The sequence below is a fragment of the Sus scrofa genome, chromosome 3, assembly GCF_000003025.6.
Source record: "Sus scrofa isolate TJ Tabasco breed Duroc chromosome 3, Sscrofa11.1, whole genome shotgun sequence".
NCBI lineage: Eukaryota > Metazoa > Chordata > Mammalia > Artiodactyla > Suidae > Sus > Sus scrofa.
Genome location: NC_010445.4, coordinates 52,961,550 through 52,988,544, shown reverse-complemented (window position 1 = coordinate 52,988,544; position 26,995 = coordinate 52,961,550). Strand labels below are relative to the sequence as shown.

Below are 26,995 nucleotides of genomic sequence, written 5' to 3'. Positions count from 1 at the left end.
AAAAGACAAAAGACAAAAAAAAAAAAAAAAAAAAAAAAGATTGGTGAAGGTGAATCAGACAAATGGAAAAAATGAAAGAGAGAAATATAGAAAAGGTCAAGACTGAGCTTTTTTTTTTTACTTACTTATTTTGTGTTAACAGAAATTTTTTTTCTCTTTAGGGCCACACCGTGGCATATGGAAGCTCCCAGGCTAGAGGTCGAACTGGAGCTACAGCTGCCGGCCTACACCATAGCCACAGCAGTGCAGGATCCAAGCCGCATCTTCAACCTACACCACATCTCATGGGGGCAATGCCAGATCTTTAACCCACTGAGGGAGGCCAAGAATGGAATCTGTGTCCTCATGGACGCTAGTTGGGCTTGTTACCGCTGAGCCACGATGGGAACTTCCATGTGTTAGCAGAATTTTTAACTTTTCAAGCTGACCCATGGACATAGGAAGTTGCTCTAGATTTATACATGGATACTGCCTTTGCCAATTGCTGATAAACTGTAGCAATTGAAGCTATGACTTAAAGGATGGTTATGCTGTGCCTGGCAGAGTGCTGAGAGGGTTTTACATGCACATCTCACTTAGTCTTCAAAACCACCTTACTGTACCGATGGATTATTATTCCGTTTACTATTGAGAAAATGTAGGTTCAGAGAGCTTAGGTCATCCAAGGTCACACATTAGTAAGCAGCATAGCCTGTGGTCAGCTTCTCATCCAGGTTCATGATCCTGGCCTCAGGCAGTACATACTTCACACTGCCTTGTGTTTTCTAAAGTCCTGATGAGGTTTGAAAAATATTGACAGATTCCTAGAATGCATGCTAAATTTTATCTCAAATGCAAAAATATGCCAGTTGAGAGTTCCCGCTATGGCGCAATGGGTTAAGAATCTGATTGCAGTGGCCCAGGTCACTGTAGAAGGACAGGTTCAATCCCCAGCACAGTGTAGTGGGTTAAAGGGTCTGGCATGCTACTGCCGTGCATCAAATCCAATCTTTGGCCCAGAAACTTCCATACGCCATGGATGCAGCCATTAAAAAAAAAAGTTACATATATATATATTATTATACATAAAATATATGTATATATATTAGTTGGAATAAATACCATTCCTCTTAGAAAAGACTTTAAAGGTCTTTTCTCTTTACCTTTCCTTTTTTTTTTTTTTTTTTTTTTGGCTGCACCTGCAGCATGCAAAAGTTCCCAGGCCAGGGATAGAACCTGAGCCATAGCAGTGACAATGCCAAATCCTTAAATGGCTAGGCTACCAGGGAACTCCTACCTTTTCTATTTTTTTGTGTGTGTGTCTTTTTAGGGCTGCACCCACAGCATATGGAAATTCCAGGCTAGGGGTCAAATGAGAGCTACAGTTGCCAGCCTACACCACAGCCATAGCCACAGCAATGCCAGATCTGAGCCGTGTCTGCAACCTACACCACAGCTCATGGTAATGCCAGATCCTTAACCCACTGAACAAGGCCAGGGATCAAACTTATATCCTCAGGGATACTAGCTGAGGCACGATGGGAACTCCCCTACCTTTTCTATTTTTAATAAGGAAAACCTATCAAAAGAAAGGGGCTAATTTATATTACAAGCCATTGCAACAGAGGTTGCTGTATAAAGCAAAAGGTTATTCCAGGATCCTGAACAAATGACACCATTACTACACACACACACACACACACACACACACACACACACACACATGCACGCACACACACACGGTGTGTGTATATCTATATCTATACTTCTATATATATATCTCTCCCACTTAGTTTTTCTTTGGGAAGAATGATAATGAGAAGTTAATTGATATGTTTCCCTAAAATAATTTGACATTACAGACTTACTCTACTTGTGAGTTGAACAATGTCCATGGGTTAGAGATCCCAACACAAATTGTATTTGTATTCTACACCTAAGGAGCATGAATAAATAGATGCACTAAAACATACATAGCAACAAGGACAAGAGCAGGTAAAGCTTTCACAAGGTTGCATTCACAGTAACTTAGTATTTCCATTCACATAGGAACAGTATTGACTTTTATTTTCATCAGGATTGAAATTCCCTAAAATTTCTAGCAACATGCCTAAGAATTCCTGGCCTCAGAAACTATGAGAGGTAATAAACATTGTGTTAAGTTGCTATGTTTTGGGGACTTTTGTTACACAGAAATAGATCACTAAAACCCCGAGATATCACAAGTAGTGGGAGTTTGTGCTACAGCGCAGCAAAAATTAATCCAACTATGAGGACACGGGTTCAATCCCTGGCCTTGCTCAGTGGGTTAAGGAGCTGGCATTGGCATGAGCTGTGCTGTAGGTTGCAGATGCCGCTCGGATCTGGTGTCACTGTGGCTGTGGTGCAGGCCAGCGGCTACAGCTCTACTTCGACCCTAGCCTGGGAACTTTCATATGCCACAGGTGCAGCCCTAAAAAGAAAAAAAAAAAATCTCAATTAGCTAAGCAGACTATACAGAAATTGTTGGTCACCCTGGCAGGACGTTGCCCCACTTACTGAGTTGTTCTGATAAAATCAATAGATGACAAATTGTTGGTGATGGAATGTCTCATGGCTTAGAGGACAGTGCCTTGACACATAGCCTGGCAACAATATGAAGCATTTCCTTATCACCCTCTCCTAGGGAGAGAGCCACTAAATCTGGTGATGGGGGAAAGTGAGCTGCACTATCTGCTGGGGAATAAAGATAATCTGGTCTGTCTGTCTCTGAATTCAGAGGAATAACCCTTTCTGATCCACCGTATCCTTTTGATCTGTTTGTATGCTCATGAAACAACTCTGAATAACAATTCAGCCTGCCCGGTGGCTGGAAAGGAGGGTGGGGAGCCCTGACGGTGCAGGGAAATGTTTGGGTCTGCAGGGGCCATCCCAGCTCACTCAGCCAAGGCAATGAGGACAAACCCCAAGTCCAACAAGGTCAGGTGCTGGCTCCCGGAAAGGGAGACTGTCGTCCAGTAGAGCCCAGGCATTTCACCGAAGAAAGAAAGAGATAAGGTTATGATGTGATTTAGTGGCAGGGAGTTTAGGCAAAATTCAAATGAAGCAATGTTTGGATAGGCTCTGGGCAAAGAGGAGTCAGCTTTGGGTCTAAGCTGCAAAGTGGACTCAGGGCCCTGTTTCTTGGAAATAACGAGTTAAGGCATTGCTATCACTGTCTCTTCTAGAAAACCCTTTGGAACCCGCATCTGGGTTGGAAACCCAGGCTGTTTCTCTATGTGGAAGACATAGGTCTTCTAGGCAAGACTTCCCATCGTGGCTCGGTGGAGGCAAATCTGACTAGCATCCATGAGGGTGTAGGTTCAATCCCTGGCGTTGCTCAGTGGGTTAAGGACCTGATGTTGCCGTGAGTTGTGTAGGTGGCAGATGTGGCTTGGACCTGGTGTTGCCGTGGCTGTGGTATAGGCCAGAAGCTATAGCTCCGATTCAATCTCTAGCCTAGCAACCTCCATATGCCATGGGTGCGGCCCTAAAAAAAAAAAAAATCTTCCAGGAAGATGTCCTAGGCTAGTGGTCGAATTGGAGCTGCAGCTGCCAGCCTACACCACAGCCACAGCAATGCCAGGTCCAAGCCACATCTGTGACCTACACCACAGCTCATGGCAATGCCAGATCCTTAACCCGCTGAATGAGGCCAGGGATTGAACCCGCATCCTCATGGATACTACTGGGGTTTGTAACCTGCTGAGCCATCATGGAACTCCATAGCTTTTTGATCTAAGAGAAGACATTTTACTTTTAAATTAAATTTAGTTTTTTTGGGGGAGGGGGCATACAAATATTTCCATGCCAGGGTTCGAACCCAAGCCATGGCAGTGACAATGCCAGGTCTTTAACCAACAGGCTACCAGGGAACTCCAAGAGGAGCTATTTTAAGCCTAAACCATTTTGTAAGCTAAGCTTGGCCACATGCTTGCCCTTGAACAGTTCTCGGTAATAAAAATATTAAGGGAATAAAGGAACTAATGACTGTTATCAGGCAAGAGAAATAACAAGAGCAAAGATAAATAAATCAGTTCTAAAGACTCCCAGTTCTGTTTCAATGTTAAAGATTAGCCTGAAATTCCTTCTTGAGCTGTTGGCAGAATTGAACCTCCCCTGGAGTGCCCAACCACTGGACCAACTGGAACCCAAGGGACTTTTCCTTTTCTTTAAAAAATGTATATATTTCTTTTTTTAAAAAAATGTTTATTATAGTTGATTTACAATGTCCTGTCAATTTCTGCTGCACAGCAAAGTGACCCAGATATATATATACACACACACATTCCTTTTCTCACATTATCTTGTTATGTTCTGCCACAAGTGATTGGATAGAGTCCCCTGTGCTGTACAGTATGGCGTCATTGCCTATCCATTCTAAATGTAATAGTTTGCATCTCCTAACCCCAAACTCTCAGTCCATCCCACTCCCTCCCCATCTCCCTTGGCCACCACAAGTCTGTTCTTCATGTCTGTGAGTCTGTTTCTGTTCTGTAGATAGCTTCATGTGTGCCATATGTATCATATAAGTGATATCATATGGTATCTGTCTTTCTCTTTTTGACGTATTTCACTTAGTATGAGAATCTCTAGTTGCATCCATGTTGCCGCAAGTGGCATTATTTTGTTCTTTTTTATGGCTGAGTAGTATTCCATTGCATATATGTACCACATCTTCTTAATCCATTCACCTGTCAATAGACATTTCAGTTGTTTCCATGTATTGGCTGTGATGAATAGTGGTGCTATGAACATAGGGGTGCATGTATCTTTTTCAATGAAAGTTTTGTGAGGGACATTTTCTGACCCTCATGACTTCAGTCAACGAAATCTTGGACTCTGTGGACCTTTGCCCCAGTTGTATGCTGAATTCTCCTCTGCTCAAGCCCTTTCATGAATATGAACGTTCCCTTAGCTTAAAACTTCCCCAATTTTGCTGTTCTGGGAGATACCGCTTTGGGGGAGATCCCACGTGTTCTTATCTGCTGCAAGAACCCTTCCTTCTCCCCATTTTTGGCTTGGTTGTGTCTATTGGTGTGACACCCACCAAGAGGCAACACCTGCCAGTTTGGGGATAATGTTACAGGTTAGATTTCAAACACCAAAATTTCTGACAGCTGCTGATTTTAGAACATGGTTTCTCACTAAGAAATCAGAGGACACTCAAAAGGGGAGGTTTTTTAAATGACATTTTACAGCTGTAGCATGACCCTGGGAGAGATACTGTTTCCAGTTAACTTTGCAGCTGGCTTTGTCTGTCTAGTGTGCCCGCCACCTACACGGCAGGGCAGAGTTTTCCTTTCTTGATAAAGTATCTGGAGAGAGAATTATTTGAGTCTTTGTTTTTTAAAAAAATCGCTGGCTATGATGTGGAACCTCATACACCATAGATGAGTACAATAAAAATAATCGCTGTGTTAAAAAAAACAAACAAGTAAATAAAAATCCCTGTTTTATTGTCTCCAGACACTTTTAGGTCAGCAACACAATCCTTACCAAACTATCTCTAAAAAGGTAGCATTCGTGTAAGATAGTGTAGCAGTTCCTTGCAGGAAACTGCCCTCAGCAGGAAGCCCTTTCCTTGTCACTTTAGCAAAGTCACCATGTTTAGCAAACTTTTAACCAGGCGCTCCCATGCTCTACAGATCTCCAGCCCAGGCACATCTTTCAAGTCTTTTAGTCACATAACACCTTGCCTAACTTGTTGGTTCTTTCTGTATATCAAAGAAGCAGAAATGAAAGATGAGTAATTAACAGTAAGTCCAGATCTCACCCCCAGCTTCTCCTTTAACAATCTTCTGACCTAACTATGTGAACAAGGGAATGTCTAGAGGAAGACGACAAGAAGCAGACAAGTCTGCCCGTGGTGGGGACTGGTGATGACACTTATCCCTAGCTCCACAATTAACTGAGATCACTTCCCCTTTTCCCTTTAAAGCTTTTGAAACCGCACAACTCAGATTGGGACTTGACCACACTGGCTGGGACTCAAGCCCAGCCAAGACTCACATGGGGGCTCAAACCCCTGGTCTTTTCATTCAAATCACACGCCTGGTCCCAGGACTTAGCGAAGTTTAAGTTCTTTGTCTCAGGGCAGAAGGAACCCAGCAAGAGGCAAAGTGATAGGTAAGAAGTAGATTTATTGAGAGAGAGACAAAGTGAAGGTCTGGAAATATGTGGTGGTGTGTTTTTATGGGCTGGGTAGTTTCATGGGCTATGAGTGGAAGGATTATTCTAACTATTTCTAGGGAGGGGTGGGGTTTCCAGGAATTGGGCTACCACTCACTTTTTACCCTTTTATGGGTGGCCTCAGAACTGTCGTGGCACCTGTGGGCATGTCCCTCAGCTGCTAATGTGTTACAATGAGTGAATAATGAGGCTCAGGATCCACTGGGAGCAGAATCTTCCACCATCTTGGACCTAGTGGGGTCCAACCAGTTTTATGGGACAATAGTTCTGTCATCCTTTTAAAAATTGTGCCCTTTCCCCTTCCCTCCTCTTTCACTGTCATGGCCAAGCAGAATCCTCAGAGGTGGCTTTTTGGGGACGCTGAGCCTACCATCTCCCCAGATTGCCTGCATTCTGAGTGAAGACAACTTGCCTTTCTATTAACATTTGTGAATCTGATTTTGTAAGCAGTGAGCAGAGGGCCCTGATTGGACAATAGGTCCAGAGCATGGTTTTATTAAAATATTATATGATGACCTGGGAAATGCGAGACATAGTCAGGATAGAACAAATGCTTTTTTCCTCCACGAGAAATTAAGCGATCACTGCCACAAGCATTTCTGTTATGTTGAAAGTCATGCTAGTCGGCATCAAACAGCCAGATACTTCAAGAAAGGAGGAGCTAAATGAAGGAACTTAGCAGCTGGAGGTGTTGGAAGGGCTGTGAGTATCAAAGACCCAAGAGGCAGTGGGGGGTCAGGAAGGTGGGTCTGGGGGTGGGGACTGTGGCAAAAGCTCCCACTGCCTGGCTGGAGTCCACATTTGAGTTATATATATATTTTTTGGAAACATTACTGAATCCAAACAAAAATTCGATGCTGAGAAAGACGTAAAGAAGCCTGTTTGGTGGTGGTCCAGAGCATGCCTCTGGAAGTCTGGGTGCCACTGCCAACCTAAAAGCGGCTCCTCGTTATTTTCTCCAGCAAAAGATATGGAGGGAGGACTTACTAGGGATCAGGAGACAATTGCCTTTTGGGGTCTGCAACCCTTGCAAGTCAAGTGCAAGTCCCTGCTTGGCAACGAAGGAGAACTCTTTTATAGCTGGGAAGAGGAAGTCGAAATGCATATAATAAACATGTAGCCCCAGTCATTCCATTGGCTGAGTTGTTTCGCCACAAAAGAAGAACCTTTCTTCTTCCTCTTGGGTGTTTTCTTCCCACAGCGTGAGAGCGCCCCCTTCTGGTCTCCTGATTCCATTTAATTGCAGTTTAATTGCAGTTTCATTAATTTTTTATAGCTGGGAGACTCTGGTCAGGTTATCACACTTGGCAATTAGAATTCTCCTACCTCCCAGGGTTGGTGCCAGGGCTAAATAAGGTACAGTTTGTGAAGAGCTAACACAGGGCACTTAGTTAATTCTCCACTGATTTACAGTCCTTGCGTCAGCTGGAAGCTGGTCCTGTCTGAGCCCGAGGCCACGCCAGGGATGGCCATTCACCAGGGGTCAAGGACAGAGGACAGAGAAGGAAAACTACACAGATCTGACCCAGCTCTCCTCCAACCCCGTCAAGCATTGAGAAGAGGGAGAGGAGGCTGAGTTTAGACGGTCCTGGGTTTAGCACCCACTGGGCTTCCTACCTGGTCCTGTATCCCAGGAATGCTGGTCTGAGAGCTGCTGGACTGCTGTGGTCCCACGTGGAAAACTGAAGCCTTTTCTTCCTTGCAGAGCGGACGTTAAAAACTAAATGAGATTTTTTTTCAAAAAAAGTATGTAAAATACCTAGCTCATAGGACGAGTTCAATTACAGTAACTGCTGTAATTAAATTATAAATAACTAAAATATAAATACTTTAAAATAATTAAAATATCACTATTAAAATATAAAGTATTTTTGTGTTTGTCTTGCCATTATGTCCGGTAAAACATTGTATTTTCAAAGGAGAGAGCGCAGTGTGTGTGTGTGCGAGGACCAAGGATACGTCGCTGACCACGACTGGTGGCTCCGGGCTGCATTTTCATCCTGGCCTGGCATCCTATCCAGGCTGGACCCTGGGTTCTTTCTCGCCTCTATTCTGGTCCGAATAAGGTGAAGGTCCCAGGCATAGCCACCAGGTGGCGCCAAGGTCCTTTGCTGCGGTTGCTGTGACGAATTGCCAGGATTGGCAGTTTGGTCAGAAGTTCTGGGAGGGTCAGTGGCTCATCTGGAAGTGGGCAGGAGTATGGAAGACCTCAGTGAGGGGCAAACAGGCTAGAGAGGAGAGTCACAGACCAAGGAGGATCAAAAGAACACCTACCATGAGCCACAAACCTGCCGAGTGTGAAATCAACTCCCTCAAGTAGCTCACAGCCTTGCTGAGGCGACCCATGGGCACATGACCAACATACACGTGAAACTAGTGAGACGTATTGCTACCATTTCTTTAGCCCTGGAGGTGTGTTAGTCTCTGTATTATAATTACCCCCATTTTACACAGGAGGAAACAGATGCAGATGAGGCACTAATTTCCCAAATTAACAAAGCTGAGAAACAATGGATTTGTGCTTCGCCAGTCTGTTTGAAAGGCTGTGTTAAGAGTTTTACACACCATTACTCCTCCAGTAAAACAAGGCCAAACCAAACAGCTCTGCTCCTTTAAAACTCATGACTTTCGGTTGACCTCAGCGAGAGCTGATGGCCACGATGGCAGGACACTCCCCAAGACCCTCCCGCTGCCCCCCCACCTCCCCTCGTCCTCCTGCCCCCTCCTCACTCTCCATGGCATCTGACGCACCCCACACACTGCCTTCTGGTGACCCACCCTCCTTGCCCACCTCCACAGCCTGGTCTTTGCCATCACCAATGCTGTGCTCTGGAGAGCACTGGTCTGCACACTTTGTTTCCAGTGATCCGGCTTTCCAGCTGGAGGTCTCAAGAACGCCCCCTGCAGGCAATCATTACTGGGTCCCCTGATGCCCAGCTTCTCTGGCATTACCCTCTCCTGCCACCCCTCCCTCAGATCCTTCCTTCCCTCCCTCCCTGGATTAGTTGCCACAATGCAATATATCAGCTACTCTTTTGTTTTTAAAACAGCTGCAGAAATGGTGGGTGACTTTATCAGGGGCAGGGATTGCCATGTGGTTCCAACAGCAAACAGTGGGGGTGCTGAGGATAGTGGCTGACTTGATGGAGCAGAATCTCCCAGACGTCAGTGGACAACCTGGCTTCAAAACCAGGTTAGTTATTATTTGGGAAACATAAGCCTCCTGAGGGATGGGCCATGTTCTCTGCTGTGATCTCAGCATGGTGTCGGTCAAGTGAGACAGATGATGGCAGAGGAGCTGCTTAGGGCTCTGGAGCAGGAGAGAGGGCGTGGGGTGTGTGTGTGTGAGGGTGCCTGAATGTCCAAAGTGCAGCTTCTGGCTCTGGAGATGAGCCGTTCAGACCTGGGCGTGGGAAGGAGTGGAGGTAGGGTGGCCAGTCCACCCTGGTTTGCCCTGGAATTTTTTTTCTTTGTTTTTTTAGGGTCGGGACTGTGGCATATGGAGGTTCCCAGGCTAGGGGGTGAATTGGAGCTACAGCTGCCGGCCTGCACCACAGCCACAGTAACGCAGGATCTGAGCTGTGTCTGTGACCTACACCACAGCTCAAGGCAATGCCGGATCCTCAACCCACTGAGAGAGGCCAGGGATCGAACCCGAAACCTCATGGTTCCTAGTCGGATTTGTTTCCACTGCCCCACGACGGGAACACCTGCCCTGGAATTCCTGATGCCACCACCGAGAGTCCTGTATCCAAAGATGCCTCAGTCCTTCATCTGAGCCAGTGGGTCACTCTCTGTCTTGTCTCTAAGACAAGATGATCTCTGAGAAGCCGGAATGTTGGTGGATGGTCTGTCGAAACTTTAGGGTTGGTCACTCTCATGCCATCTTTTGCCACAGTCTTAGGTGGACCCCGAGGCATGTTTTCTCATCAGCAAAAAGGAGTTTTTTGGTAGCTCTGAACTCTAGGAATAACAACCATGCTAAGAATGGCAAATGCTTCCAAGAGTGGAAACACCGAAGTGTGGACACAGCAGCATTTTCCAGGCTGCAAATGAAGTGCATTGTACTCGGGCCCTTAAAAAAAAAACCGTGTTGGGGTTCCCGTTGTGGCTCAGCAGGTTGAGAACCCAACTAGTATGCATAAGGAGGCAGGTTCAATCCGTGGCTGCACTCAGTGGGTTAACGATCTGGTGTTGCCGTGAGCTGTGGGGTAGGCCAGCAGCTGCAGCTCTGATTCGACTCCTAGCCCAGGAACTTCCATGGGCCGTGGGTATGGCCCTAAAGAGAAAAAAAGATCATGTCAATGAAAGTCACTCAGCTGCTTCTTTGCTTTCTTTTGGAAATTTAACTGCCAATTTATTGTAATAGCATCTATTTTCTTAGAAATCTAATAATGCCAACTTCTAACAGTACATGAGAGGACTGTGTATAAATATTATAAATTTATTTAATCAAGCATAGAGATCATATCTGGAATGAAATAGTCTTTGGTTAAATAGACTATCTAGTTTTGAAAATAGATTTTACACCCCACATGCAGCACACAGAACAAACCATGACCTCACGACAATTCAAATTTTCTAACAATTGACTTGTTATGAGCCATCAAATAAGCATCGATCAATTATTCTAGAGAGGTTTTATTTTCAGAACAGTATTTGATGGTTAAATGATTAAAAATGAGATACAAGTTTCTGGAAAAATTATAGAAATACATCTCAACCCCAAACAATTCTTTAATAATGAGTCAATATATACACAACAGAGGGAAACATGTGACATCAGAATTACACTCTCTATGTCAACATCATGGAAAGTACAATCGTGGTAATGAAAAACATGGGGGGGGGTAGCAGGAGAGAGCTTATTCCTAGAAACAAAAGAAGAATTCTTTCCCAGGCTATTTAGAAGAGGACTTGGAGATAACAGTTCTTTGCCATAAACCTCAGTAGGGAATGGCTGTGTACAGACATGGGTACGTCTATACACCTGTAGCTTACGTATGGTGTTTATGCCAGAAACTGGAAGATATCTTCCCCTTCTGAATACCCCACACGAAATCTGTATGGTACGTTTGTTGAATTCTTATTAATTTGTATTCATTATTAAATTGAATGCATTTTGAAAGCTTTTAAAGAAATCTCTCTCTCCCACGTGTGTGTGTGTGTGTGTGTGTGTGTGTGTGTGTGTATTTTTGGCCATACCCATGATATGCAGAGGTTCATGGGCCAGGGATCATGCCCATGCCCCAGCCACAACTTGAGCCACAGCAGTGACAATGCCAGATCCCCAACCTGCTGTGCCACAAGGGAACTCCCACAAATGCGTGTATTAATAGTTCAGGAAAATAAATGTCTGTTCTGCTAGGTTTTAGCACATGGCTCAGTTCTCTATTTCATTAGGGACCAACCAGAGGGCATAAATGCCTTATTTAAGCCAACCTTAACATTCTGGTTCTATGAAACCTTTTACTCTGAGATAATTGTAGATTCTGGGAGAATTGCTGATCATTGTAGATTCACATGCAATTGTAGGAAATAAAATACAGAGATTCTGCGTGCCCTTTACACATTTCCCCCTAATGGTAACATCTTGTAAAACTCTTCAAGCAGGATTTTTACACTGATGCAGCCAAGATAGGGAACACTTCACGATAAGGATCCCTTTTATAGGTACACCCGCCTCTCTCCTTCCCCTTCCTCCTCTCCCTGGTGACCTCTAAGCTGTTCTCTATTTCTAGAATGTTGCATCTCAAAATGTCACATAAAAGAAACTATACAGTATGTAACCTTTGAGGAAGGGCTTTTTTTTGTTTAAACTGCAGCATAATTCTCTGAAGATTCTTCCAAGTTGCTGCTTGTGTCAGAAATTATTTTCATTGCTGAGTAGTATTCCACAGCATGGATGTATCAAAATGTGTTTCCTTGGCTACCCGTTAAAGGACAGCTGATCGTTTACAGATTTTGAGTATTATGAATAAAGTTACTGTGAACATTCACGTCCAAATTTTAGTGTGAATGTAAGTTTTCATCTCTCTGGGATAAACGCCAATGGTATTTTTGCCGAGTGGTATGGCAGTTGTTTCATGTTATGAGGAACTGCCAGGTGGTTCTCCAGATGGCTGTTCGATTATACTTTCCCACCAGCAATAGACTAATCCCATGCTCTGCCTCCTTGCCAACATTTGGTGTTGTTACTGTATTTTAACAATTTGGGTAGGTGCCTCATGGTTTCTACTGGGCTTTTAATTTGCAGCTCCTCCATGACTGATGATGTTGAGTATCTGTTGATTATCTGTCATTTGCATACACTCTTCAGAGCAACGTTTGTCCATGTTCTTCATGGTCATATTGAATTTCTTTTTAAAGGTTGCATTTTAAGAGTTCTCCATATATTCTAGATAGTAGTCCTTTGTTGGATATACTGTTGGTAGGTATTTCCTCCTAGGATGTAGCCTGTCTTTTCATTTTCTTCACATGGTCTTTTGCAGAACAAAAGTTTAACATTTTGATGAAGTCCAATTTCTCAAACTTTTCTTTTTATGGACTTTATGCTTTTAGTGTCAAGTCTAAGAACTCTTTGCTTAGCCCTAGATCCCAAAGAATTTCTATTTAAAAAAGTTCTATGGTTTCACAGTTTGTTTAGGGTTATGATCTCTTTTGAGTTAACTTTAATATAAGGTGTGAGACTTAGGTTGAAGGTCTTTTATTTGCCTGTGAATATCTGATTGTTCCAGCACACTTATTGAAAAGGCTACCCTCCTTCCACTGAATGACTTTTGTACAGTTATAAAAAAAATCAACTCTGCATATTTGTATGGGTCTATTTCTAGATTCTCTGTGATGTTCCATTGATCTATGTGTCTTTGCCTCTACAAATACCACACTGTCTTGGCTACTGTAGCTATATAATAAATCTTTATACTGGGTAGAGTGATATCTCTTACTTATTCTTCTTTCATAAGAATATTTTAGCTATTCCAAGGCCTATGCCTTAGAACTTTTAGAATAAGCTTGAATATGTCTGCAAAAACATCATCTGATTTTGATAGAAACTTCATTAAACCTATAGATAAATCTGGGGAAAAATCGACATTTTTACTATTTGTGTCCTCTAATCCATGAACACAGTATGTCTCTTCATTTTTTAGGTCTTTGTTTCTTTCTTTAGCATCTTTTAATTTTCAGCATATAGATCCTGCACATATTTTGTTAAGTTTATAGCAAAGTATTTTTTCCTTTGAAGTCATTGAAGATGATATTGTGTTTTTAATTTTGGTTTCCACTTTGTTCCTTGTTAATATATAGAAATGAGATTAAATTTTGTGTACTGATCTTATATCCTGAGGCCTTATTGATAGGCATGCTTTTATTACTTTCTTTCCAATCATATGTCTTTTATTTCTTTTTATTGACTTCTTGCTATTATCAGAACTTCCAGGACAGCTTTTAAATTTTAAGCAATGTAAAAATCTCTAAATTTCTAGAGATTCGCTGAAATCTACTGGCCTGAATGGGCCCATCACTCTTGAACAGGTGTCTTTTAAACACTTTTCTTGTCATCCCACCTATTCAAGATTTCATTCCCTGTAATTGGGGAAATAACTGATAACATTCATCAGTGGTTATAAATGGCAACCACACTCCAAAGCTCCTTGAAGCAGCCAAGTGAGTTTTAATAAGCTGAGTGAGACCTGATTGCAAAAGCAAAGCCAGCATTAGGAGCATTATCCTTCAGACAGGAACTTGGAGACAAAGATGCTCAAAGAATTAAGATGTGAGGTTGACTTATGGGGTACGTGGTTTCTTCTGCCAGTTTTCCCCTCTTACCTCTGAATGGGGGATGGGTAGCAATTATTTTAAACTCTGAAAATACGAAATACCCTCAAATTCACCTTATTCTTAAACATTAGAGAATATTAGTGTTAGGAATGATTTTGAACTCTGACTTTTGATAAAGAATTCTGTCCACCTCTTATTATGCTTTGAAGAATGGGCACTTAAAAATATTTTGACAACTCAAACTCTTTTCATGTCTTAATTTTTTAAACAAAAGCGTAACCATTAATAACAGTATTATTTATTTTAAAAAGGTATATTTCCTATGTATAGTGCTGTGTTTTTTGATGCTTATACAACATACCTACCCCCCCCCCTTAAGAGGATTCAGAGCCATTTAGAAAAGGCAGAAAACTGGGTATAACCAAATCTCTTCTAGATTTCAATATAGATCTCGGACATGTGCACAGGTACAATGTAATTTCTTGCAAATAATTTGTAGAAAATTTTAAATCTGTAGTAAGAGTCAAATTTCAGAGACTTTTTTTTTTTTTTTTGGATGGAAAGCAGTGGCCAGTCATCTACAAACATCACTTTACTGATTTTGCTGATTCAATGACTACTCATGTATTTCACTAACTCTTCTGTCTTGTTCTTAAAGTTGGGAATTATCTAGATACCACTCTGTCCAGGTATAGGAAGTGCTGGGGTCACACCGTGGGATGCTGACTTAGCCTCTCTGAGCCTCACTTTTCTTGTCTGTAAGTGGCCATGAATGATATGCATCTCATTGGTCTAAGGCTTAAGTGAAATGATCATGTCAGGAGCCTGGACCACAGCTGGGCAGGAAGTATGCCTTCAATTACTGACTCCCTTCCTTCCTTTCCTATTATATGCTGCCTTTCCTTCCTTTCCAGGTTCTCCTGTTTCCCCTCTCCTCTCTCTACCCTGCAGGATGAGTATCACTCCCCTTACCTAAGAGAAGGGGTCTCTCTGTCAGAAGTGCTAGCAGAGGGGATCTGGCAGCTGGATGCCAAAGCCACCCTTCTTTTAATGTCCTGTCATGACCTGCTTACCCAGCGTAGGGCTGTGCCCCAAATCTGGTGAGTTCTCATAAGGTTCGTCATGGTACAGTGGGCAGAGGCTTCCTAAGTGACCAATACATTCTAGCAAATGGGACTCAGTAATGCACGTGTGACCCAGTGGCTACTAGAGTAACCCGTAGACAAGTAGTCCTGTACCCTCGCCCTGAACACAAGCTTATGGCTGTGTGATGAGTGTTTAGTTCCTCTGTGGTTGCAGTGAACTTAGAACCAAGATGCTGCTTTAGGCACAACAAGCACAAAAATACTCTCACAATACAAAGCAATCACAGGATACATACAAGCATTATTATTATTATTATTTTGGTCTTAAAGAATGGAACAGCAACTGTCTCAACATTTTGACACCCAAAAATGATCCCAAATAGGTGAGTCTGGATTGAACACATGTACACAGAGTCTACGTGAAGTACCTGTGTGAACTGGGCATTGGCAAATGACCCCTTCGATCTCCAGCAAGCATAGGGGTCCCAGGTGACCCACTGCTGTTCTGCTGTAAGGACTGCTATGAGCCCTCTGGCAAGGAGACAGTAGTCACTTGCTGCCTGGTAGCATCACTTAAAAGGCTCCCATTTTATGCAAACATCAAGGACTTTCTTCTTACCCCATCAGGCCTTTCTTGGAGTGGCTTTGAAATATTCCTCCTGGGAAATGTCCGCTACTCCCCCATACCATTTCTGAAGCCAGATGTGTTCTATCTTCAGCTTCATAAAGAACCATTCATATTGACGAGGCCACTTCCTCATAACTGGGTGTCTGCAGAAATAAAGACGTCATGGATAAGCAATGAGGTCCTGTGATAGAGCATAGTGCACTATATCTGATCTCTTGGGATAGACCATGATGGAAGATAGTATGAGAAAAAAAAATTGTGTGACTAGGTGGCAGAAATTAGCACAACACTGTAAATCAACTATACCTTAATTAAAAAGAGAAGTCATAGGAGTTCCCATTGTGGCGCAGTGGTTAATGAATCTAACTAGGAACCATGAGGTTGCGGGTTCGATCCCTGCCCTTGCTCAGCGGGTTAAGGATCCGGCATTGGCGTGAGCTGTGGTGTAGGTAGCAGACGCGTCTCAGATCTGGCGTTGCTGTGACTCTGGCGTAGGCTGGCAGCTACAGCTCTGATTAGACCCCTAGCCTGGGAACCTCCATATGCCACGGGAGTGGCCCTAGAAAAGGCAAAAAGACAAAAAAAAAAAAAAAAAAAAAAGAATTCATAGCAACTATACTTTAATAAAAATTAAAAAAAAAGAAAAAAATAAGTCACAATAAAGCATCATCATCTTGTCAGAGGGTATGGCCTCTGGACTACAGACCTTGTTTGGGCTAAGACCTGCTCAAACCAGCCAGAAGCAGAAGCCAGGGAGCCAGGGTCAGGGTCTGGAACAACTTTAGGTGGGCAGGAAACTGTGGTTCCCACAGAATGGCAAATAGCCCAAGTCTGGAGGCAGGCAAGGTTGGTTTGAACCCCAGTGGGGCTGCTGCTGAGCTGTGATGCCTCCCGGGCCCTTTGCCCTCTCAAGCCTGATCTCCTTGCTGATTGCGTGGGATGAGAGTGATGGTGTTCAGAGCATAGGGTGCCTGGGATGGGGGGTAAACAACTAGGCCCATAAAGCACCTGCATGGGGGAAGGCTCAGGGGAACTCAGGAAGCAGAAAGAAAAGGTTTAAGGCTTTCCAGCCCAGCTCTCCCCCAATCTGTGTATGAAACACTGAAAGAACTGTAAGCCTGAGAAACACATCTGTTCATGGGAAGATTTCCATTCCTGCAGAGGCATGCAACTATTGGGCCAAGTTGAGAACCAGCCAGAGAGGACAGGAAGGTCACTCACATTCTTCCATTTTCAACTCGCCTTCTCCCCCAGGTGTAGCCCCTAAACACATGCATTATCCTTGAGGGCGGGGTCTGTGGCTCACTTTTTTTAAACTTCATAAAAATATCTAAACTATTTTATATCTACAAATGTTATAAACAAACTTCAAAGACCGGGGGAGTGCAAACTGGGCAAAACATTTTGCAATAATGAAAATGCAATGATCGGTTGACGATCTTTTTAAAAAAAGTGGGGAAGAATCATCATAAATTTACAGAGAAGTTGAAAGTCGAGTATAAGAAACTTTTTTTTTTTTTCCTAAACCATTTGAAAGTACGTTGCCGATCTGAGACGGCAACACTCCAAATACTCATGCAGCTGAGGTGATAACGTGATTGTTATCATTTTAAGCAAACTAGTTTTGTATTTATAACTGGAACAAATTTTGGCCCCTACAAGGGGAGAGTAAGCAGAGCAAAACCTAGTCCATGAGGTGCTGGCCTGGGGTCCAGGTGGTGAGTGGAAGCTGGAAAGACCTTGAGGAGACTGAGGATGAGGGTTTAAAGGCAGATGAAGATAAGGTGGTTGGACAAGTGTGGTACCGGGACCCAGGATATTTAGTGGTGGGAATTTTGGCAGCATTGTTACCTGCAGTAATGGGGGAAATAGGAAATGAATGCCATGAACCCAAATGTCTCTTTAGATTCTGGCCTCATCTCACTGGCCATCATGACAGGGAAGAGGAGAGACTGGAACTGAAGAGTGACAGCTGACATGGAAAATGAATCATGCACACACACAGACACACATATCCATGTTTGCCTCTCTCTGTGTACTGAAAACCATGCATCCATGTGGATGAGTCCAACCTCCATCCAGCTGCAGATGCATCTCCTGTCTTCTTGCACATGGGGAACTCACTTCCATAGAGAGGAGAAACCAGGCTCTCCCCATGTACAGCTTTATTTATTTGATGATTCCCAACTGGTACAATTCCCCACCTCCCTGGGATTTAGGCGGCTGGGCCAATATACCACCTGCTTTGGTGTTACTCTTCCATTAATTTAGACAAGTGTTCATCTGCCAGTTTTCATGGCTGCACCCCAAGGGGACACCTGCCTCTGCTGGCCCCACCTCTGACCTTCCACCCTGGGGCTCCCCCCTGCATGGACCCTCCCCCCAGGAGACAGACTCCAGCACCCCTGCAGGACCACCCTTCTCACCTTTTGCGATCTGATCTCCTACCCCGCCCCCACTCCTTGTGACCCCAGTAGCAGTGGTTCTTAAACTTCAGCCGCTAATTAGCATGCTCCTTTCCTGGGATGTGCTTTTCACATTTAGATTGAGTCTAATCTGCAGAGAATCTGACTCAGAAGCAGACAGGGTGGAAAGCAGAATCCTAAGTGGTTCAGATGGCTATAAGGGGTGAGAGGCCCACACAGGGGGACACTGCTGTCACTTCTGGGACTGAGCTCTGTTTATAGCAGACATTTAGAACATCTGTTAGGACATTTAGGACATCTGTTGTGTTGACTGGACCACAAAGCCTCCTTTGTCTCGGGCTCAAGGTGGGCCCTATAAAAGGTTGGAAGTTCGCAGGGACCATTGCCTACACCCTCTCACTGTGGGGCACACTCGGAAGGCAGGGACAGCCCACTGCAAGGCCACTTGCCTTCCCTCTGCTGCCACCTTGAGCGACCATGACAGGCAGTGTGAGATGGCAGGATGCCCTCAACAGGCATCTCAGATCATTACTGTCATCGCCTCAGAGGCATCAAATGACACAGCCCCAACCTCTGCTTCTTTTCATTGCATGCTTCTTTTTATTGCATGTCTCTTGGCAAACTGATCTTAAAGCATAGACCAACCTTGAAAACACGGCTTGCTTGGCAAATTCTACTTCTTCTGGAGACACTGCGACCATCTGGCCAGTGAGTGTCAACCGGGCACAGCGAGGATCTTCTGGGTCGACGATATTTTTTCTGCATTTGAAGGACATTTTTCATATATTAAAATGAAGATAGAACATCAGTTGGAAATACTAAGGATTCTATTAAATATAGAAAATAGCAGTCACATTGCTGGTTCCATCATTCAGGTTTTTACCTTACTGGAATTACTTTAAAATACTTTGGCACAGGGAGTTACTGCTGTGGTGCAGTGGGTTAATGATCTGGCTTGTCTCTGTGGTGGTGCTGGTTTGGTCCCTAGCCTGATGTAGTAGGTTAAGGATCTGGTGTTGCAACAGCTGTGGCATAGGTCGCAGCTACAGCTCAGATTTGATCCGTGGCCTGGGAACATCCATATGCCATGGATGTGGCCAAAAAGAAGAAAAAATACGTTGGCACATATGATCCAGCAATTCCACTCCGGGTCATATATCTAGGCAAAATTTTAATTCGAAAAGATACATGCATCTCTATGTTCATAGCAGCACTATTCACAATAGCCAAGATGTGGAAACAACCTAAATGTCCATCAACAGATGAATGAATAAAGAATATGTACATATATACAAAGGAATATTACTCAACCATGAAAAGTAATGAAATAGGAGTTCCCACTGTGGCACAGTGGATTAACAATCCAAATGAAGCAGCTCAGATGTGGTTCGATCTCAGTCTGGCAACAGACTGAGAATCTGGCATTGCCATAAATGTGGCATAGGGCACAGCTACAGCTTGGATTCAGTCCCTGGCCTGGGAATGGCCACATGCCATGGGTACAGCCAAAAATACAAAGAATGAAATAATTCAACTTGTAGCAACATGGATGGACCTAGGGATTATCATACTAAGTAAAATAAGCCAAAGACAAATCACTTATATGTGGAATCTAAAACATGACACAAATGAACTTATCAGTGAACCAGCAACAGACTTACAGACACAGAGGACAGGCTTGTGGTTGCCGGGGGAAGGGGGAGGTTAGTGCGGGAGGGATGGATTGGGAGTTTGGGATTAGCATATGCAAACTATTACATATGCAGAATGAATGAACAACAAGGTCTTACTGTACAGTGCAGGGAAATATAATCAATATCCTGGGATAAACCATAATGGAGGAGTTCCCTTCATGGATCAGTGGTTAATGAACCTGACTAGTATCCATGAGGACGCAGGTTCGATCCCTAGACTCGCTCAGTGGGTTAAGGATCCAGCATTGCCGTGAGCTGTGGTGTATGTAGGTAGCAGACACAGCTTGGATCCCATGTTGCTGTGGCTGTGGTGCAGGCCAGCAGCTACAGCTCCGATTGGACGCCTAGCTTGGGAACTTCCATATGCCACAGGTGCAGCCCTAAAAAGACAAAACAAACAAACAAACAAAAAAACATAATGGAAAAGAATATGATAAAGAATGTATAGAATTCCTGTCATGGCTCAGCAGAAATGAATCTGACTAGTATCCATATGGATGTGGATTTGATCCCTGGCCTTGCTCAGTGGGGTAAGGATCTGGGGTTGCTGTGTAATGTAGGTCGAAGACGCAGCTCGGATCTGGTGTTGCTGTGGCTGTGGTGTAGGCTGGCAGCTGTAGCTCCGATTGGACCCCTAGCCTGGAACCTCCGTATGCTAAGGGTGTGGCCCTAAAAAAGACAAAAAAAAAAAAAGAATATATATATATATATATATATATATATAACTGAATCACTTTGCCATACAGTAGAAATTAACACAACATTGTAAATCAACTATACATCAATAAAATTTTGAAACCTGAAAATACTTTGCACAGGCAGTGTGACAGGTGTGTCTGTGTGGGCTGGATGTCAGGCTACATCCTCAGGGTGGTAGACAAGACCAGAAACACCCTATTCAAGAGCACACAGGCCACGACAAGGCTTCGTGTGGTCCCCGTTGGGAGCCATTGCTCTGAGTCGTGTTGCTCTGCACAACTCTGGGGGGTGCCACTCACTCCAGATACTAGGAATGGTGCCCCTGGAGTAACACAGTGCCTCTGCCTGGACCCAGCAGTGGCCAAGTAAAGGATTTCAGGTGTCACCATCAGAACAGGGAGGTTCCTTACTGAACGTGACGGATGCTGGAAATAGCAGCGGTGTGACAGCATTGCGACTGCTCGCTGGCTTGTGTTTCCAAGGTGGCAGCGTTCTTCTAACATGTGCTTTCCTTATAAGTCAACTGGCAGTGAAGGTGTGCAGAAGCAATGAAGAGGCCCCCCACCCCTGCCCCTAGTCACGAGAAGCTGCCTATTTCTGGAAGAAGCATAAATGGGAGACTGAATCTTCACACGTCCAGACTGTGGCTTCATCTTAAGCCTGGAGAGAAAACTCCTTCTGGTGCCAGCGCCCTGCAAACTTCCCAGAAGTTCCAGGATGGGGCAAGACGGTGACAATCCAGTCCTTTTTTTTTTTTTTTTTTTTTTTTTTGTCTTTTTAGGGCCACCCTGGAGGCATATGGAAATTCCCAGGCTAGGGGTTGAATCAGAGCTACAGCTGCTGGCCTACACCACAGCCACGGTAATGCACGATCTGAGCCTCGCATCTGTGACCTACACCACAGCTCACAGCAACTCGGGAGGCTTAACCCACTGAGCAAGGCCAGGGATCGAACCCCTATTCTCATGGGTACTAGGCAGATTTGTTTCTGCTGTGCCTCGACGGGAACCCCCAATCTATTCACTTATGTTCACATAGTGCTTTGGGTATTTCTGAGATGCTTCTGTGTATATTCTGTCATTTGCTGCTCTAAGATTTTTAACTTTTTGGCCAAGGGTGTTTGTACATCACCTCCTTTTGTTTGGTCTTCTTGACAACCCCAGGAGGCAGGTGTGAGTATTGACCTCATTTAGAGATAAGGAAAATGAGACTCAGGTGGACTAAGTGACATGTCCTGGGCCATGGAGCCTGCAAGGGGGCAGCTGGGGCCCCCAGAGCCCAGGGCCTCTGGTTTAAAGCAGGAAGGCAGCCACCTGACAAAACCTGGCACTTGTATCTGGGCGATTCCCAGACACACCCTCTCTTTCAATTATAGTTATTTAATTATAATCTAATAATAGTTAAGGTTGGGTATCTCCTTCATCTTCCAGATCCTATGAGTTCTCAGGGTTTACAGATTCTTTCTTTTACTGTCTGATTGTGGCCACTTAGATACCATGCTTAACAACATTTTAATTTTTGGTGAATGTTTTCAAAAAAGCTCACCTTAGTGGGGAGAAAAAGCTCACCCTAGGGGTAGAAAAAAAAAAAAAGTGGCATGCAAGGAAAAAAGTGTGTGGAAAAATATTTACCACAGCATCAATTATGATGGTGAAAACGGGAAGGAGCCAAAATGCTTAACAGTGGGGGAACACAGATAATATTTTACCAATACTATCCTTTAACAGGCATGAGATATAGGAGTTCCTACTGTGCTCAGTGGGTTAAGGACATAGTGTCTATGAGGGTGCAGGTTAGATCACAGGCCTAGCTCAGTGGACTAAGAATACAGCAGGGATGTAAGGTGCAGCATAGGTTGCAGATGCAGCTCAGATCTGGTGTTGCTGTGGCTATGGTGCAGGCCTGCAGCTGCAGCCCTGATCCAACCCCAGCCTGGGACCCTCCATATGCCACGGGTGAGGCCATAAAAAGGAAAAAAAAGAGAAAAAAAATGAGATAAGTTATAGGTGTACATGGTAAAGATATAATTAAAAATATTTAGCTAAAGAACAATATATGCAGTATGATCCCATTGTAAAAAGAAACCCTAAATATTATATATGTGTGTGTGTGTGTGTGTGTGTGTGTGTGTGTGTGTGTTTACATATACATATGTTTGTAGATGCTTGGAAAAGTTCTTGGAAGGATATATTCCAGGGATAGAACTTTCCTTATTTCAAGAAAGGGATTTGAGGTCCTCGAGATAAAAGGGGTGAGGGAGTTGTGGCTCAGTGGATTAAGAACCCAACATAGTCTCCATGAGGATGTGGGTTTAATTCCTGGCCTCACTCAGTGGATTAAGGATCTGGCATTGCCACAAGCTATGGTGTAGGTCATAGGTGCAGCTTGGATCCCACATTACTGTGGCTGTGGTATAGGCCGGCAGCTTCAGCTCCAATTTGACCCCTAGCCTGGGAACTTTCATCTGCTACAAGTGTGGCCCTAAAAAGGAAAAAAATGAATAAATAAAAAATAATGTGTATTTTGGAGTTTCTGTTGTGGCTCAGTGGGTTAAGAATCCAACTAGTATCCATGAGGATGCGTGTTTGATAAAACAGTTAAGTCCCTTTTAATTTTATATACTTCTATACTATATTCTTTGACTATTACAATTACCTAGTGTAGAAAAGTGGTTTTCAGGTGCTGCAGGTCGGGGAAAGAGGGAGAGTTTGGTCAAAGGGTACCAACTTTCAGCTCTCAGATGAAAAAGGTCTGAGAGTATAATGTATAACATGGTGACTGCTGTTAACAACACTGTATTGTAGAGCTGAAATTTTCTGAAAGGAGAACTTAAATGCTCTCACACAAAAGATAAATGTGGGAGGTGACAGACGTGGTCATTAACTAGATGGCGGGAATTCTTTTTATATATGTATCAAATCATCACAATGCGTACGTTAAATACCTTACAATTTTATTTTTCAGTTACACCCCCAATAATTCTGAAAAAAAGACAAAAAAGAAAATAACACATAACAATATGTATTCTTTGAAAGTTATAATTATGTACCACTACCACTATTCAGAGGGAAAATAAAAGCATAAACCAGCTTCCAAGTAGATGGATAAGTGAAAAGGGACCTTTCTGAAATTTTATTTCAGGACCCCAGAAATTTTTGTTTGTTTGTTTTTTTTTAGGGCCACACTTGTGGCATATGGAAATTCCCAAGCTAGGGGATGAATCAGAGCTTCAGCTGCCTGCCTATGCAACAGCCACAACACAGGATCCGAGCTGCATCTGCGACCTACACCACAGCTCATGGCAACGCCGGATCCTTAACCCACTGAGTGGGGCCAGGGATTGAATCTGCATCATCATGGATACTAGTCAAGCTCATTACCACTGAGCCACAAGGGGAACTTCCTATTCATATATTTTAAAGTTTATCAATCCTCATGAAGACAGACCCTTAGACTCTGTAGCCAGGAGAACTGGATTTGTATGCTGACTTTGTTGGGTTTTGTGTGATTTTGGAGGAATGCTTTAATTATAAGTTAATAACAGTTAAGGTTGGGTATTTCCTGGCTAAGAGGACTTTTTTTTTTTTTTTTTTTCATTTTTTCTCTTTTTGGCCAGGGATCAAATCCAAGCTGCATTTGTGACCTATGCCACAGCTGCAGCAATGCAGGATCCTTAACCCACTGTGCTGGGTCAGGGATCAAACCTGAACCACCAGAGACAACTGCCAGGTCCTTAACCTACTGCGCCACAGTAGGAACTCCAGATGCTGAATTTTAAAAGCTGTCAATCATTTCTGGATGTAAACAGGCCCAGCAGGCCAATGGGAGCAGATTTCCCCTGTTCCTGGAAGAATTGGCAGCACAAGCTGCGCACCTGTGAAGGTAGAGGATGTCCTGCCTGTGGCCCCACATGGAGGGTGGCCAGACCAAGCCCTGTCCCCTTGGGAAGGAGGAGTGGTCAGAGTTGGCCACTGTGCCTTGGGACCTGGGGCCTTTAGGGGGAGTACTAGGATGCAAGCCGGAGCCACAGTAGGTGCTATGATTGCCCCCTTTTTAAGATTCAGCAATTGTGCCTCAAGTGGTTTAATTGACCGGCTCAACATCAAGCCATGAAGTTCACAGGGTGGATCCTGTCCCAGCTCCATGAGGCTCCACAGGCTTTGCATTTGCAGGTGACAGCTCCTCCATTGCTCTGAGATTCACTGGCTTCATCCATTAAAACTACACCCCCCAGAAGAGGGGGGCTTCCAGCTCTGGGACCTCTATACCCCTGCACTTGGATTTAGCACAGCCCCTGCCCCACATGGTACAATTTCCAACAGTGTCAGCTTTCCTCAACAGTCAGTAATTTAAAGGTGTCTATTTTCCAATAAATGTAACAGGGATATGTTACAAAACAGAATGGAAGTGCATATTCATTTTAAAGTAAAATGCATCTTTAAGGAAATGTCATACTCCACCCTCCTACCTTCACTGCCCAGACTTTCCTGTCTTCTGCTGTATGTGGATGATGGACACTTTCACAAATAAATGTTCTGCGGGTGTTTCCTAAAGGTTTAGAAATAAAATCTAAAAAAACTTAAGAGCATTTAACAAATTACTTTAGAAATTCAAATTAACATAAAATAGGAGGGAAAAAACCCTCTCAAACAGTAAGTCAACTTTCTATCTTTGTGGTGGGAGGCACCCTCAGGTACCAGTCAGTCCTCAGGTCCCTTTCCCTGATGAATCCCACTGCCCCATGAAGAACCCAGAAGGGCTACTTTTCCAAGCCCTTAACTTGGTTCCCAAGCACAATGTAGTGGGATCCACCTGATGCCCTGATCCCAAGTAGGTGACCAAAATATCTTCTTTTAAGTGAATGGCAGCATCAGACTTTATTGAAATGAACACAGGTGGCATCAGTGAATTGAGTGTCTCTAGGGGACAACCTCTGGGGATGAGTATGCAGTGATTCCTTTCCCTAGAGAAGCACTCCAGTTCAGCCCCTCCCACACTGTAGCTTGCAGATAATCTGGGGCAGATACATTCTGGGAGAGCTCTGCCACAGAGGCAGCCCAGGTCCCAGGCAGCAGCACAACCACCCTGATTCCTGCAGCTGCAGCACCCTAGCTCCTATCACCAGACTAGCACTAGGTGTGGGATGGACACAATGGAGAAAGACACATGACTTTGGGCTGCTTCTGAGCAGAATTAGACACCTGTGTGGGCAGTGCACAGGTTTGCTGTAACCACTGGACCTCACTTGTTTCACTGATCACCTCCTTTAGGAGAGAGCATGAACTTAAGGGCAACAGAGCCTTATCAAACCTCAGAACTTCTATTCCAACAACTGAGGAGCGGACCTTGCACCCGACAGCACTGTGACAGCCACAGAGCAAAAAAGGAGGGCCCACTCAACATCTAGTGCAGACTCTGGACACCACAAACCAATCACATTTCCCTATGAAGGGGACAAAAGCCAGGATACGGGAGAAAGACATGGGTGGCATCCTTGCACCAAAAATATTAGACTCACATGGTCTACACAGAGACACTCCCACATAAAAACACCCCCTCAAAACCAGTGTAGATAACTATTTCTCCTAAATTCACAAAGACAGAGAACATTAAGTAAAATGTAAAAGCAGAGGAACTACTCCCAATTAAAAGAACAAGACAAATCTGACAGAATTGATGAGACTTCACCAGTCTACCAATACCCAAGTTCAAAAATGAGGTAATAAAAAGGTTAAAGAAATTAGGATAATTTCTTAATGAAAGATTACTAATAGAAATACAGATCACTGTAACAAGAAACTAGAAATTATAAAAAAGAACCAATATAAAATTAGGTAACTCAATCGCCAAGAAAAAAACCAATCTAGAAGCAATGAATAGCAGAGTAAATAATGCAGAAGAATAAGTGAAGTTTTAAAGAAATCCTGATACTAAAAAGCCCTAATAAATCAATGATGATATCAAAGATAAAATCATAAAATACATGGAGACAAACAACAATAAAAACATAACCCTACAAAAATCTATGAGATGAAGCAAAAGCAGTTCTAAGAGGGAAGTTTATAGTGATACAGGTTTTCCTCAAAAAACAAGAAAAATCCCAAACAAACTAACCCATCACCTGAAAGAATTAGAAAAAGAGGAACAAAAACTAAAGTCAACAGAAGGAAGGAAACAATAAAGATCAGAGAGGAAATAAATAAAATAGAGTTTAAAAAATTGAAAAGATCAATAAAACCAAGAGCTGGTTTCTTTAAAAGATAAACAAAATTGATAAACCTCTAGCCAGGCTCACCACAAAGAAAAGAGAGAGGATACAAATAAAAAAATGAGAAATGAAAGAGGATAAATAACAACTGATACCACAGAAACACACACAAAAAATCATAAAAGAATACTATGAATAGTTATATACCAACACATTGGACAGTCTAGAAGACATGGACAAACTTCTAGAATCATGTAGCATGCAAAAACTGAGTTAAGAAGAAA

The 26,995-nt window shown here is 43.5% G+C and overlaps 1 protein-coding gene across 1 annotated transcript in view; it reads right to left on the bottom strand.

The window, feature by feature from the left end:
• The window catches only part of CREG2 (cellular repressor of E1A stimulated genes 2), a 59,546-nt gene continuing 43,075 nt past the window's right edge, over nt 10,525-26,995 (bottom strand). Inside the window, exons 3-4 of the mRNA XM_003124874.4 lie at nt 18,756-18,869; nt 10,525-15,827 (exon numbers count right to left, since the gene is read on the bottom strand). Coding sequence (XP_003124922.1) covers nt 15,680-15,827; nt 18,756-18,869 — 262 coding nt within the window. The 3' untranslated portion in view covers nt 10,525-15,679. The remainder of the gene's footprint in view (nt 15,828-18,755; nt 18,870-26,995) is intronic.